Source organism: Sinohyriopsis cumingii, chromosome 7 (genome assembly GCF_028554795.1).
Source record: "Sinohyriopsis cumingii isolate HCF-2022 chromosome 7, ASM2855479v2, whole genome shotgun sequence".
NCBI classification, from domain to species: Eukaryota; Metazoa; Mollusca; class Bivalvia; order Unionida; family Unionidae; genus Sinohyriopsis; species Sinohyriopsis cumingii.
This window is the reverse complement of record NC_142967.1, coordinates 88,002,201-88,018,162: the sequence shown is the minus strand read 5'-3', so window position 1 is coordinate 88,018,162 and position 15,962 is coordinate 88,002,201. Positions and strand designations below refer to the sequence as shown.

Sequence of the window (15,962 nt, the reverse complement as noted above, 5' to 3'; positions counted from 1 at the left end):
GTTGATCGTCTCTGATCATGCTTTGCAGAGCAACAAAGATATGTCTAGGTGCGGAAGAGCCTTGCTGTGAAGCAATTCGCCAGGTAAAAATTCCGTTAATATTAACATTTTCGATAGAGTCAGTCATCGTTGTCAGCCAAGACATTATGGATTTTCCTCCTTGATTCATAAATGATAATAATTTTTCTTCTATGATCATCGATGGAACTATTGCTGGCATCCACAAGGTAATTTTTTCAAGGACAACTTTGCCGATATCAAGGGGATCTGCACTTGCATCTCGCCAGATGGCTCTGTCATCATTGGCATCTCGAACGAAAGATATCGTATGTTTTGCTCCATAAATAACTTTTCTGAAATGTCTGCAAAATCCAAAAATATGAGATAACGGAATTGCGCAGGAAAATCTTAAACTCGGACCAACCAACATAAGTTTTCGCGTGGCAAATCCGAGATTGTAATCATCATTGACGCCAGTTATTAACGCCATCTGAGTGGCTGGATTAACACCACCTGGAGTAGTTGGTATAGCGGTGTTATACCGATTGTGTTCAGCTTCATTAGAATTATCCTTGGCAAACATCATACTAGGACCGGCTGATCTGGTAAAATCATCCGAGTATCTTGCTAGTCCTATGATCGTCGTTGCTATATCAACATTATTTGTGATTGATTCAATCTCTTTTCCATCGATCATGTAAGTGGCATTCTTGAATAATGCCATAATACCATTATTGACAAATCCAACTTTAAAATTTGCTCCAAAGTTGGTATCATTGGTTCTAACAATTTTACCAACAAATTCGATATACGCCTCAGATGGAAGAAAATATCTTGTTGTATCGTGGACTTGAATTTCCTTCCGATTTCTTGAATCTGGCTCAACTACATCGTACGAGAAATACTGAAAATCTCGCACTGATGTGTCCCTACCTACTGGCTCGTCCATATCAAATACTTCATTTGACACTTGTGCGAACATTTATTACTAATAATATCGTCTAAAACGAAGACCACTACCTGAAACAAAACTTGTATTTGCTAAATTTGTATTAGCAACATTCTGTGCTGGATTTATATTAGCAACTTCCTGCACTAGATTTGTTATAGCAGCTTCCTGTGCTAGATCATTTATTTTTTTATTTGCCGCATCATTTATGGCCTTACTGACTTCAGGTGGCATTTCTCTGGTAATAGGTAATTTAACAGGTTGCTTTTTACGTACTAAACTTAATATTTTATTTTTGATAGCGTTGAAGCCTTTACTGGCCAAATTACCGATACCAGAAACAGCAGTCTCACCTATCTTTCCTATCGCTTTCAATCCTAGTTGTTTTACCATTGGTCCAATTTTAGGTATTACTCGCGTGACAAGACTTCCAACGATATCGCCGAATCCATTACCGTGAATATATTTGTATACTGGCAATCGAGAGTTTACTATGCGGACCTGATTAGGTCTGCGCTGATGTTTATGAATAATCATATTATTTCAATTATGTTGATTTAATCGATGAGTTCATCGACAAACTCCTTGTAAATGTGAGAATCGATGATACCACCACGGAATAACCGCTGACAAATATCTGATGCTTCGTTGACTATCTCACGAGAATTATTTCCTGCTCGCTTTCCTCCGATTAATACTTCAAGACGAGATACATCGTTGACAACACTATCGGGACAAACTGAATATCCACTTCCTGTGTGTGATTCTGGAGATTCCAATGGCGTTACGTAGAATAAATCGTCTGACGGCGTTGAAGATTTCTTCTTCTCCTCTGATGATGACCCCGGCGATGTTCCCGACGACGTCCGTGGTGAATATATTTCTGGTGGAGATGGGGGAGTCCCAGCCGGGTGTCTTTCTAGTTTTTTACCCTCAGGATCGTATAATAAATATTTCTCAGTGGGACCCCTGTAGTTTGAAGCTGTTGGTTCCGGAGGTGGGTCCATATACCAGGGGCGTTCTACGTGAGGATAAAACTTTTCACGTATTTCAGGAAATTCAATAGAGTGGCGAATATCAAAGGAGGATGAATCAGAACTTTCATCTTTAGGTGACGAACTTTTACTTTTAGGTGACGAACTTTTACTTTTAGGTGATGAACTTTTACTTTTAGGTGGTGAACTTTTACTTTTAGGTGGCAAACCCTCAGGTGGTTGTCCTGAAGGGGTATGGAAGGAAGGAGGAGGAAACTGGGGGATAAATGCCTCTTTCGCCATTGCAGGTGATTGACGAATTTTATACTTCTCATCTATTATTTCTCTTCTTTTGTTACCAACATCCCTTATAAATTTCACAAAACTTTTATCTCCATAAACTACTGGTTTTTTCAAACTACCAAAATACATTACCGCCAGCCATTCAGCATCTTCAGTGATTTTATCAAAAATTTCTCCCTTCAAAAAAAATCTTTTATTATCTTCAGAATCATCCGCAGCCATTCCAACTGTTGAATCATAGTTACTGATTAAATGCGAAATTCCACTCCTCAAATAGTTATCGGCGGATAAATTAGGATCGAATTCATACAAATCAACAGCGGGTGATTTGGATTCATCACTCTGATCTTTTTTCTTTTTCGATTTTCTCTCCTTTTTCTGAGGTGGAGTTCTTTCTTTTGGTCTAGCTCCTAATTCCTCTGGTTGAATTATTGGCTCCTGTGGTTGAATATCTTCCTGTGGTACTGCTTTTCTTCCTCGTTTTTTAGGTGTTGGTCTAACTTCTAATTCCTCTGGTTGAAATATTGACTCCTGTTGTTGAATATCTTCCTGTGGTGTTTCTTTTCTCCCTCGTTTTTTAGTTTTTTCCTTCTTCTCCTGTTGTTTTCTTTCTTTTTCCTCTTGTTTTCTTTCGTCCGCTACTTGCTTATTAAATCTTTGTGTATCTCTTGCCGCTTCTAAAAATCTTCTGTAACGTGGATCCGTTACTACACTCACATGTGTTTTTCCCGTATAAACTTTATATACCATGCTGTACCAATTATCACGAGTCCCATATCTTTTTTTTCCTATTGGAGTCAAAAATTCATTTCGATCGCTAAAATAATTTTCCGCAAAATCACCAATTTGTTCTATAGTATACAATGCCGAGAGAGGTCGCGATATCATATCCCATCCCTCCTCGGTAAAATTTTCTCTTAAATTCTCAATATTAAACTTTCCTTTTATCATTAAAGGTTTTCCTCCAGGTTTTTTTCCTCCAGGTTGTCCTCCATCAGTAATTGCAAGTTGTTGCGCCGCTGCTGCTATTGCTAATCGCTCTGGTAATGTTCGTGATTGATCCTCAATACCTTTCAACATAGGAAATATTCCACGTTTTCTAGCATCTGGATCTTTTTCGTCGCCATATACAACCTGCTCAATTGTTCCGGTCACTGGCTTCAACCATTTTGCCGAAGTTTCTGAAATTCCATGTTGCATATCTTCGTAACCACGAACATTTCTCTTAAATAATCGTTTTGTCGGAATTAGCTTCTTTAATGCCGCTAATTGATCTCGCGCTAATCTAGCAGATTGAGGCTCTCCAACTGTGCTAACTTTTCGACTCATCTTATTTTCAACTATATTGTTTTATTGTGAAATAAAATTAGTATCCGCAGTCCGAATTCAATTACAGCAAATAAATTTTACAATACCCCCCCAAAAAAGCTGCCATTTTTTTTATGCCCGAAAATGCAAATTTGGGGGGAATTTTTCGGATTATTTCGCGTAGGAGGCTTTAGTTTTGAATTCTGAGGCTTCTACGGAAATTATTTGTCTAGAAGGGTTAATTTCGTCTGTGCCACCTGGTCTGTAGAACTTCCCTGCTGCTGCGGAGTCACCACTTTTTAGCCTTGGTGTTGTTGAAAGTGTGACCACAGCATCAAACAGGTAAACAAGTCTCGCTATGACTGCATTACGTATCTATTCTGGACCTCTGGCGGCGGCACAAAGCAGTCTCAAGACAACTACTACTCTGTTCTCGATAGCCATTAAGGATAAAACCGCTACCATGGCGGTGTTCCAGACCGTACTGATCCAAATGGAAAACAACCGGTGACAGAGAGCCATGCCGCAAGAGTGGAGCCATAACCAAAAGTGGAAATTAATTTATAAACAGTGAAAATCGAATAAAATGTTTACCCTTCTTTATTGATATGTCTGCTAGCAGGTGTTACTTCTTTAAATCGTTTGGGTCTCCGAACGGTAAAATCACGTATGCTAGCCGCAAAATCGTTTAGCTTTCCAAAGAGTTTGTACAATAATACCGATGTTGAAGGCATTTTCAACGACGGAATTATCTGCATCTGCGGCGGCAGCGTTTCGTGTCGTTGTTGACGTTGTTGCAGTTAACGGTTCCAAAGAATCAGTAATTGGCTACATAATTTATGGTTGACGGTTTTACTACGCAAAATCGTGCACGCAGGCTTTTAAAATTTTTACAACCCCACACAGCATACACTCCCATGTGATGTGACTGGAGAGGTAAAATTGGAAAAGTCGTGCGGTTTAGAAGACGTTGTCCTATATCTGTAAGTTCGGCCCAAACGCCCATTATGATACTACTAACTCTTAATGAGACAAAACCTCTCTACCACACATTAATACAGACTTATACATAATCACCAGCATACTCAATCTGAAATACACCTTATAAACGTACTTACGTTCAAGCATATAATTGAAAAAGTACATTCTAAACTTCCTCGCAAATGTAAAGCATACTAAAAGAAGTGCAAGCGAAAGCTCAATAAAATCAACTATGAGATAAAAATAGATACCTGAAAGGGAGGAATCCTAAATCTAACAGCTACACTAAGGCATACCAGAACTTTAAGTTAACTCAAATATTTTGATTTAAGAACTACACAAAAATATATATCTCGCTTTTGGCATAACTGACATATGATATACATATCTGTGTTGGTTTCTTCTAAACATACTCAAATGTCGATTAGCCCACTTGATATGTTAAGATCGGGGTTGTCATACTACAAGCCCATAATGAACCTTTCTGTTTGAATATAGCTTGAACAAAATGAAAGACAAACGAATAACACTTAATGCATGAATCAGCTGAATTCCACACATTGTTCGTTAGTTTCTTAATTTCATCCCGTATGTACCCCTTATCCTTATCGATATAAATTATGCTGTGCTCGTAGACGCGGACCATAGTGCCATTCTTGACCTTGACCTACGATCATACAAACCTATGACAAGTAGCATTCGATTGACCTTGACCTACAATCATACAAACCTATGACAAGTAGCATTCGATTGACCTTGACCTACGATCATACAAACCTATGACAAGTAGCATTCGATTGACCTTGACCTACGATCATACAAACCTATGACAAGTAGCATTCGATGCTGTTGTTTTTGTGTGAATCTTGGATCTAAGCTTTTCGACGAGACAAGGTAAATACGGAAACATGCGCTTGAGCCAAAGACCAGAATATTACTATGTTAAATCTACCATACAACTCATTCGGATATCGGCACTAGCACCCCAAATGGCTAAAACCACTTACTGTTAACATGACCGCAGTTACTACACAGCGTACGCTAAATTCTGTAATAGCTTCGCAATTGGTTCATCACAAGAAAAATAAAAGGACACAAATGTTTGCTATGCAAGACAAATTTATTATAATATCGTGACAGTCTAATTTCTACATATAGCACAAACAAACACCATCTCATGTCACAGTTTGTATGTTATATAAGATACTATGCTATCTTACAGATTGATATTTACATCGTCCAACTAGGATTTAATTATAAATACTGCTCATGTTTGTGATAATCCTAAAATCCTAGTCTAAACCAAAGAGACAAATTCAATCTTTGATTTTTTATGGATCAAAGACAGCGTCCCTTTGTTAGTACTGTACATACATAATTTCAGTTCAAACTCCAGCAAAACTCGTAATAGTGCCAGCCAAGAAGGAAGTAATGTACAACCAAGAAGGATGTAATGTACAACCAAGAAGGGTGTCATGTACAACCAAGAAGGGTGTCATGTACAACCAAGAAGGGTGTAAAATACAACCAAGAATGGTGTCATGTACAAACAAGAAATTGTAAAATACAACCAAGAATGGTGTCATGTACACCCAAGAAGGGTGTAATATACAACCAAAAATGGTGTCATGTACAACCAAGAAGGGTGTAAAATACAACCAAGAATGGTGTCATGTACAACCAAGAAGGGTGTAAAATACAACCAAGAATGGTGTCATGTACAACCAAAGGAGGGTGTCATATACAATCAAGAATGGTGTCATGTACAACAAAGAACGGGTGTAAAATACAACCAAGAATGGTGTCATGTACAACCAAGAACGGTGTAAAAGTACACTAAGAAGGATGTAATATATAATCTGCTGAAATAATGGACAACATAATCAGAATCTAGTTTTATTTCGTTGTTTAAATTCTACAGGTTGGTACGAACGCATGGTGGATCATTTAATGAAACATAAATTATCCGCGAAAATTTATATCAAATTGAAATTTTATGGTAACATTATCTTTACGAAATATGCCGATCTTAGTGATTGATATGTTGATACATTACAGATTCAGTCTCTTTTTGTTTTTTATTTTAAAACAAGGCATTAAACATGACTCACGGCTAACGACAGAAAAGAACGACGGTGCTGTAAGAACAAATAAACACATATCCGACGATAAATACGCTTGTGCCAGATATTTTGCAAACATACTATTGTGGGAAAGGGAGACGCGTATTTTTATTAGACTCCAGTCTCCTCTAGGTCCCCTTAAAAGAATTATAAGAGTAAAGAATTTTTAAAAATAGGGTGGGCTTTGTAATATGCAGTTGTTTAATACTGGATAAATATACGAACGATTCCTTACTGACATTGACTGTGTAAACATTTCAGTATAATTTATTCTTGTGAAGCTCCAAAATTGATCTTCCAAAATGTATATTTTGGAAACCAGACAAAATGTAACACCGCAGATACACAGAGAAATAAGGTATCTATAATGAACAGCAGTAGAAAAACAATTCTTATCTACAATACCTCGGATTTATTTTAAAAATAAAAGCACAGAGATTACATAACGAGTCCAGAATTTTCACCAAAAAAAACTCCAAAAGCGTACATATTAAAGAATTTGCTTGCAAATATCTTAGATTCAATTTTAGAAATAAATTTCCTGCAATTATAGATAAATTCTTATTACTATATAAAGACGATGAAAAGTGAAAATATAACTAAAAAAAAACACAGGATATACCTTTCGACTGGAGATGACAATGTTGGATAGATAGTATGTGTAAAACCGGATGAAAAAATGTATCTTGCAACTATTTTAAAGGAAAACGAGTTTTTATTATTCTTCGTAGGTGTTCTTGATTTATATTTAGAAGTCGTAAACATTTTGATACGTAAAACTAAACAGGAAACGGAGAGTTTCTTTAATCATGTGTTTGATAAAATCGTTTAAAAAATGACAGTTGAACTGTTTATGAACCCCATCGTCTCCTCCAAATATATGTGAACAGGGTCCAAAAAAGCATCAGGATTCATGTGTTGTACAGTATACCGGTTTGTGAAAATTTCTGAATGGTTTTAACTTGATGGAGTTGCTTTTTTCCTCTGCTGGTCTGCAGTGGCCACTAAATATATATATATATATATATATATATATATATATATATATATATATATATATATATATATATATATATATATATATATATGATAAAAATAATTACGATGATTCCTTCAAACTAGAAGAGGATGTATTTGAAACATTCAACATGATCACAGCTCAACGTATTTGCTTACACACGGACATGTATGGCATACAGGAAAAGAATCAATGCTTTATGAAAGATGAAGCAAAAGTTTTCAGCTGTCGTGGACAAAATAAATACAATCATCAAATTTATTATGAACTAAGTCTCTGCTGACGAAAGTCAAGCAAATCTAATAAGGACTTAATGATCGGAAGAATGGTTTTGGGCACATGCAAATCTTGATAGTACTTTGTGATCTGTAGAATGGTATTGGGGACATGCAAATCTTGATAGTACTTTGTGATCTGTAGAATGGTATTGGGGACACTCAAATCCTATGAGGACTTTATGATCTGTAGAATGGTATTGGGGACACTCAAATCCTATGAGGACTTCATTATCTGCAGAATCGTAATGGGACATGCAAAGCCCATAAGGACTTTATGATTTGTAGAATGGTATTGGGGACATGCAAATCCTATGAGGACTTTATGACCTGTAGAATGGTATTGGGGACATGCAAATCCCATGAGGACTTTATGATCTGTAGAATGGTATTGGGGACAAGCAAAATCCTATAAGGACTTCATTACATGCAGAATGGTACTGGGACATGCAAATCTCATCAAGACTTTTATAATTTATAGAACATATAAAGATTTTATGATCTGTAGAATGGTATTGGGGACGTGCAAATCCCATGAGGACTTAATGATCTGTAGAATGGTATTGAGGACATACAAATCCCATGATGACTTTATGATTTGAAGAATGTTATCGGGGACATGCAAATTCCATGAGGACTTTATATGTAGAATTTTATTGGGGACATTGCAAATCCCATGAAGACTTTATGACTGAAGAATGGTATTGGGGATAAGCAAATCCCATGAAGACTTTATGATCTGAAGAATGGTATTTAGGACATGCAAATCCCATGACGACTCTTTGATCAGTAGAACAGTATTGGGGACATGCAAATCACATGAAGACGTTATGATCGGTAGAATGGTATTGGGGACATTCAGAGCATATAAGGACTCTCTGATCTGTATAATGGCATTGGAGACATGCAAATCACATGAGGACTTTATGATTTGTTGAATGGTATTGGGGACATGCAAATCCAAGAGAACTGAAGAATGGTATTTGAGAATCATTTTTTTTCTTGGAAAGAAGCATTTTTTGTCCTGTGAATGAAGTTATTCCAGGAAAACAACTGGTAGATTCCTATATGGCTGTGTATGCCTCAATAGAAAATCCAAAAAATACAACACCTCAAAACAATGAACATTGCAAAACAAGTACAAGCAAACTTACTCTGTTTGTCATGTTCCGCGGCAGAATATTGTCTACAGATCTGCAATAGTTAGAATCCTCCAAAATTAACAGTAGTTGGAATAGTCTCAATTGACACTAGAGTCATATTTCCCTAAATATTGATCATACAGTCAGAATACTATCAAAGTGACCATAGAGTTAGAATACTACCAAAGTGACCATATAGTCAGAATACTCCAAAGTCAGCATAGGTCAGAATACTCCATAGTGAGCATAGAGTCAGAATACTCCAAAGTGACCATAGAGTCATTATACTATCAAAAGTGACGATAGAGCCAGAATACTCCAAAGTGGCCATAGAGTCATTATACTAACAAAAGTGACCATAGTCAGAATACTCCAAAGTGACCATAGAGTCAGAATGCTATCAAAATGACCAAAGAGTCAGAATACTCCAAAGTGACCATAGAGTCAGAATACTATGAAAGTGACCATAGAGTCAGAATACTCCAAAGTGACCATAGGTCAGAATACTCCAAAGTGACCATAGAGTCATTATACTATCAAAGTGACCATACAGCCCGAATGCTCCAAAGTGACCATAGAGTCAGAATGCTATCAAAATGACCATAGAGTCAGAATACTCCAAAGTGACCATAGAGTCAGAATACTATCAAAGTGACCATAGAGTCAGAATGCTATCAAAATGACCAAAGAGTCAGAATACTCCAAAGTGACCATAGAGTCAGAATACTATGAAAGTGACCATAGAGTCAGAATACTCCAAAGTGACCATAGGTCAGAATACTCCAAAGTGACCATAGAGTCATTATACTATCAAAGTGACCATACAGCCCGAATGCTCCAAAGTGACCATAGAGTCAGAATGCTATCAAAATGACCATAGAGTCAGAATACTCCAAAGTGACCATAGAGTCAGAATACTATCAAAGTGACCATAGAGTCAGAATGCTATCAAAATGACCATACAGTCAGAATACTCCAAAAATTACCAATGCAGCATTGAATTACGTTTAATGTCTCGAATCTCTGTTTGCTTAGGAGCATGACAGAATCAAAGTTTCTAACATACGCCCCTTTGAAGTTAGGTAACAAGTGATTACGAATTGTGTCCTTAAACCTGACCGCATAAGTGTCTCGCGCATTTGTTTTGTGAGTGTGTGCGTGCGTGTGTGGGTGGGTGTGCCAGAGTGCGTTTGTGTGTGTGTGTGTGTGAGGGGAGACTCTTGGTTACTATTTACAATAATATGTGTCAGCATTGCTGATTTTCACGCCAGCTTTAATTCCAATTGAGGACAAACTTGTAATCTGGACCTGGATTTATTTTTTCACATTTTTCGAGGAAAACTGTTACGGATTAGGGATAGATATCAGGATGTCAACTTTGTAATTATGTCAGTTAGGTTTCTTAGTGTTCTCAGCGTTATTCGTGAGAGGACATGTATGTTATTTAAAATGCAATCCTTAAGTTAATTAGATATATCAAGAAAGTTACTCTTTCTTTTTATCCGAATTTAAATTATTAATTGGTCTTTTTAAGCCTCAACTGCCTCTACCAATGTTGACTTACACTGTCTTTCAAAATCGAAGAGAAGCCATCTGCAAAGACGCGTATTATACTTTATTTGGCGATCAAGATAATCACAATATCGTCTTTGATGTGAAAGTATCAGGCCCGGCCCTAGGGCAAGGCGAACGAGGCAACCGCCTTGGGTCCCGCGCTTTCAGGAAATCAACTCCGCAATGCAGTTGTTTTGCTTGGGGCCCCGCTCATCGCTTTTGTTGCCTTGGGACCACGCATATCCTAGGGATGGGCCTGGAAAGATATATTTTTATGAAGCAAAACTTTTTACGTAACTAAAACTGTGATCGTTCTTTTCTTTTCCTTTCGCTGAACATTTGAATATTTATAACTCAATACCTTTTTTATTTACCTTGATTAACTTGAACGTGCATATAGTGCTACCGTTGTCAATTTGTCCAGGTAAGTTTGGCATTTAGATCACCCTGGAAAGGGCATTCGTGTTCCATGAACACAATTCCAATTTATCGGTGTGTTGGGTAAGAAACACTTCCAAAGTTGTTTTTCAGAACGAAGTTATTGCAAATTGTTGATAAAGTCGGAATTCGGATGTGCTTCTCATAATTTAAAATTTTCCATTCGAGATGATTTTTCTAAACCAGATGCTTTAAGAAGAATGTGGGAGTTTGCTTTGTTTGTTTTGGTTTTAACATCACGTTTAATACATTAACGATGTTATGACGAGGGAATAGCAACTAAGTGCCTTTTTCAATGATACACGTAGGCAGCCGACCTCGGCTAGTCTGGGCGGTTATCAAACACGCGACCGTTGTATTGCAAGTTCGACGCCCTACCTCCCTAGCAATCGCAGCTCCTTTATGTGATCCTGCCAGTCCAGGCAGGGGTGAGTGATGGCGAGCTAATCCCCAATACCATTTGAGATAGAGACTTCTATCTGTGGGACGTGATTCGGGGTAATCTGTACATGTACACAACGGATTTGGAATGTCAATCAATCCCCGTTATAGACGCTTGCACAAGTGGCGACCATTTTGCATATACACGTACGTGTATTGGGGTGGAGTAGTCGTAAGGATAATCAAAGGGATAATGCTGTGTTGTTGCAGTTTGCTTGTTTGGTTTTAATTAGACACTGCCATAAGACATAATCTGGCACTAATTACCAGGAAATATAATGTCACTGGAGTGCTGTTGAAATATCCAGTATTATCATGTTGGCACATACAACTATAACATTTGTATAACAATTCTCTCTCTCTCTCTCTCTCACATACACACACGCACTCTCTCACACGCACACACACTCTCTCACACACACACGCACTCTCACACGCACATTCTCTCTCTCTCACACACACACACACAGTCACACACACACACGCACTCTCTCACACGCACATACACACTCTCTCTCTCACACACACACACTCTCTCTCTCTCTCTCTCACACACACACGCACTCTCTCACACGCACATACACTCTCTCTCACTCACACACACTCTCTCTCTCTCTCTCACACACACACACACTCTCTCTCTCACACACACACACACACACACATACACACATGTGACAGAGAAAGAGTTATTTACAGGAATAAAATACTAAATGCCAATGACTATTAAAACTTTCAATCTGACTACATCTATATGCTAATGGTTAAAATACATCTATATGCTAATGGTTAAAATAATAACAATTATCTGAACATTAAGTGCACTTTCAGTAGCATAATCGGATATATAATATAATATAATATATACAAATCGTACTGTAAATGTGCGTGTTAGTATGACATATGGAATGACGTATAGCCACAGGCCCAATAAGCAGCTCAAGTCTATCTGCATCTGATATTCCAAACCCTCGACTGGACTGTTTATCTCTTCTTAAAATATTTCCTATTTATATCCATTACACGTATGCTGGAAACTCTTCCCTTGAAAGTCGGGGCTCCACAGGCCATGGCTGATCCAGGTCTGTGGTTGATGAATACCACATTGGTCGAATGGTTTGCATGACTAGTGCCAGTTTCATAATGTAGTGGATAAGTATATAAGTTCTACATCGTAACTAAGCGACAGAACCCAAGGGATTAGGCCTTCAAAGGACCTATCGTTCTTCATATCTGAATATTCTGAGGAATTAGCAAGCTCCACATAAATTCGAATCCCATGGAAACGCTACCAACCTATAAAGTTGCCATGCGGTGTGGATGTGCTTGTATTAGATGCTTGATAACGGTCAGTATTGTCTGAAATAAGGATGCCGTCTTGTCATATCGCATCAAGACTTGGCAAAGCCACATGCGGTAGTTCCGTTCCTTTTCACCGACACCTATGTTACTTTCTGGGAATATCATCATTCAGTTTCCGTTTCCTCATTTACATTCAGATGCACCTTTTCAGTTTCAGAATCAAAATAGGCCCTGCTTTCTTTGGGATTTTCGTTACCGTTCTTTTCCTTTTGGGGTGATTTGTTGAGAATAACAGATGGGTTAGTGTCCACATGGGTATACTGGGTATAATTTCCATTTACGGATCTGTCAGTGCCTTGCCGAAAAAGGCAAGGCAATACAAGTTTGAATTCTTTCTTGAAGTTGTCATTCATCCAGGCGTACAGAAAAGGATTATATATAGTGGAACTCATGGCTATCACATGAGCAATGAAAAATATTAAAGTGAAATAGAACCACAGTCCGATTCCTTCTTCGTATTCTTGGATCAAGAGAACAACATTCAGCGGTAGCCAACAGCACACGAATATAGTGACCATGGCGATCAACATTCTGTTTGTTCTTCGCTTACGTCGTATTTCCATCTCATCTCTTTCCCGTGAGGCGATTCCACTTCCAATACGAGACTTGGATCGTTTCCTAAGAGCCAATGACACTTTGGCGTAGCAATAAGTGATGATACTGCAAGGCACGATGTACTGAAGAACCAGGCTGGTTACAGTGAAGAACTGCCTTGCTTGGGGCTTCGGCCAGTTTTCCTTGCAGTTGTATCCCCCTCCGTCTTTTTCGATGTTTTGATATATTCCTAGAGGCAGAGAGATTGATATCGATATGATCCATATGGCTACTATCATCAGCAAACACACGCAAGTTTTCATCCGGGGCTTGAATGGATAAACAATGACAAAGTACCTGTCCACTGCAATAGCTGTAGAGGTCAGGGTCGAGACATAAACACAGATTCCGAGCGACATCGGTACCATATGGCATAGAACATCTCCAAATATCCACGATTTCATGAAATAAGATAGTGGAGTGAACGGAACTGACAGAAGACACATCAGGATGTCGGACACTGCCAGATTTGTAATGAAAATGTTAGTTATTGTCTGCATTGCTTTATTCCGTAACACAACATACACGACAAGGGAATTACCGCTCACACCCAAAAGGAATATAACGGTATACATAGATATAAAGCAAGCTTTAATAGACGTGCGATGCATGAATGCATATCCAGATTCGCTAACGTTTCCCATCATCGTTCTATTTTGAGCAACCAGTGTAGCGTTAAGAGATGTCAAGAGCGCTGAACTTCCGTGCTGGCCCATTTTTTTCTCTCCAGAGAATTGAATTCAAATACTGAACACTTCGAATGATGCTGCAACCAATGCCAACCACGCTGAAGTTAGCAGAATGACTTCTCGCAAAATGACCAAGAGTGGCTAATTTCTTTCTAAAAACAGGAGGCAACAAACACAACTCGTCGTCACATCAACCGCCAGCTGCGTTACGCTAAGTCAATCTGTAAAAACTGTTCTTGGCTTGGCGAGCCCATAAAGAGAAGCTTCTCTGTGTAATGGGTGAAAGGTGAAAATATTAGTATCATTCAGTTCGAAGATACAGGTAGCTCTCACCACAGGTAAATATTGGTTCTTTGAGCCATCAGTCCAATTCAATTCACCTGAAAAATAGATTCGTATGAATTACGCACATGACATGACATGACAAACTAACGTATCTAAATATGTCTTTTATCTAAAGTTTTGTCTTGTCTTTTTTTTGCCCTTGGTTTTGCCATAAGTGCATTTTATCGTTAAATTTAAACAAAATTTGGGACAGGAAGTGTTAAAATTTGGTGGTGAAAAAAATGTTAATCCTGACTGGCTACGCTTTGTTAGACAGACAAAAATCAGTGTTTTATGTAATTTCCCTCGAGTCCAAGTTTTCTACCGAGAAGGAAGTGTAAGGGACTCCGATAAAATCAACAAGTAATTTTTCTAGTTAAATAAATCGTACATGGGACGGGGGCTCTACTCTTTATCTTTGCTCAGATATCTGTTTTTCCATCATTAATTTCATATTATATTTATCGTTTGCTCGAGATCGATCATCTACTAGATAACGATAACCAAATCAACAGAAGAGTTGGGGATCATATCACAATAAAACAAGCCAATACAACATTCGGTAACTATAACAATCGGATACAGCCATCAGTCACCGGTCATTTCGTTAGTTAGCCATATCGTGTTATCCCAAGCAATAAATGTGAAAACAACTTATATATTTTTGTAGTGGTTATATAAGCATATATATGTACTCTCGTTATGCCAAGAGTTCTTATGGCGGTGATAAGAGGTGAGAATGGCAAGCGAAGATGGTAAAAAGAAGGCAGTCCGTCATAAACGAAATTCCAAATGACAGTAAAATGAAACTCCACAGTTACAATGTCAGATATGAAAATCTGCGCAATTTAGCTTTAGTATTAGACTCACATGTTGAATTACACAATCTTACACGTGTGTGGGTGTGTGTGTGTGTGTGTGTGTGTGTGTGTGTGTGTGTGTGTGATTTGGATTATTATTTTACCGTGTTAATGCTGAGCGCCAAGCCAGGCAGATGTTAGTACCATTTTTATAAGTCTTTGACATAACTCGACCTATGTTAGAACCCACGAACTCCAGCATCCGAGGCGGACGCTCTAACCACTTAGGCCGCCAGAGGCGAACACTTAATTCAAAAAGCGAAAATAAAGAGTGTTGAAGAAAACAAGCAGCTGTTTCATCTCAGTTTCTACCTCAAACGATACTGTACTAATGTTTTGGATGTTTCTAACCTCTGGTCAAAACGCCCGAGTACAATGAACGTCTGCATAATAGCAAACACTTTGCAGCCTCTAAGACACAGACAGGCAAAATGTCTGACTTCTTCGTAAGTGAGAACTTTTTGTTCTTATCTTAATAGCTCTTCTCTGTGCCACTTGCTATTAGGTCACACGTACTTAAAGGACGAGGAAGGGCACACACCGCAGTGCCTGCTGGGTAAACATGCCGCCTTCTGTCGGCGAAGGAAGGTATTATATCACTCAAAAGTGCCGCAGTCCATTTGGCTT

At 38.2% G+C, this 15,962-nt stretch overlaps 1 protein-coding gene across 6 annotated transcripts in view; it reads right to left on the bottom strand.

Annotated features, from left to right (window-relative positions):
• LOC149795675 (prolactin-releasing peptide receptor-like) overlaps positions 1-15,962 on the bottom strand; it is a 187,041-nt gene that overhangs the window by 37,024 nt on the left and 134,055 nt on the right. For 5 of the 6 annotated variants that reach the window (XM_089965519.1, XM_089965517.1, XM_089965520.1 and 2 more), the window contains one exon: positions 5,617-14,531. The exons of the other annotated variant lie outside the window; for it this stretch is intronic. In XM_089965519.1, the coding sequence (XP_089821645.1) occupies positions 12,973-14,178 (1,206 nt within the window). In that variant the 5' untranslated portion in view covers positions 14,179-14,531 and the 3' untranslated portion in view covers positions 5,617-12,972. Of the gene's footprint in view, positions 1-5,616; positions 14,532-15,962 lie in introns of those variants that run through there. 6 annotated transcript variants of the gene reach the window in all.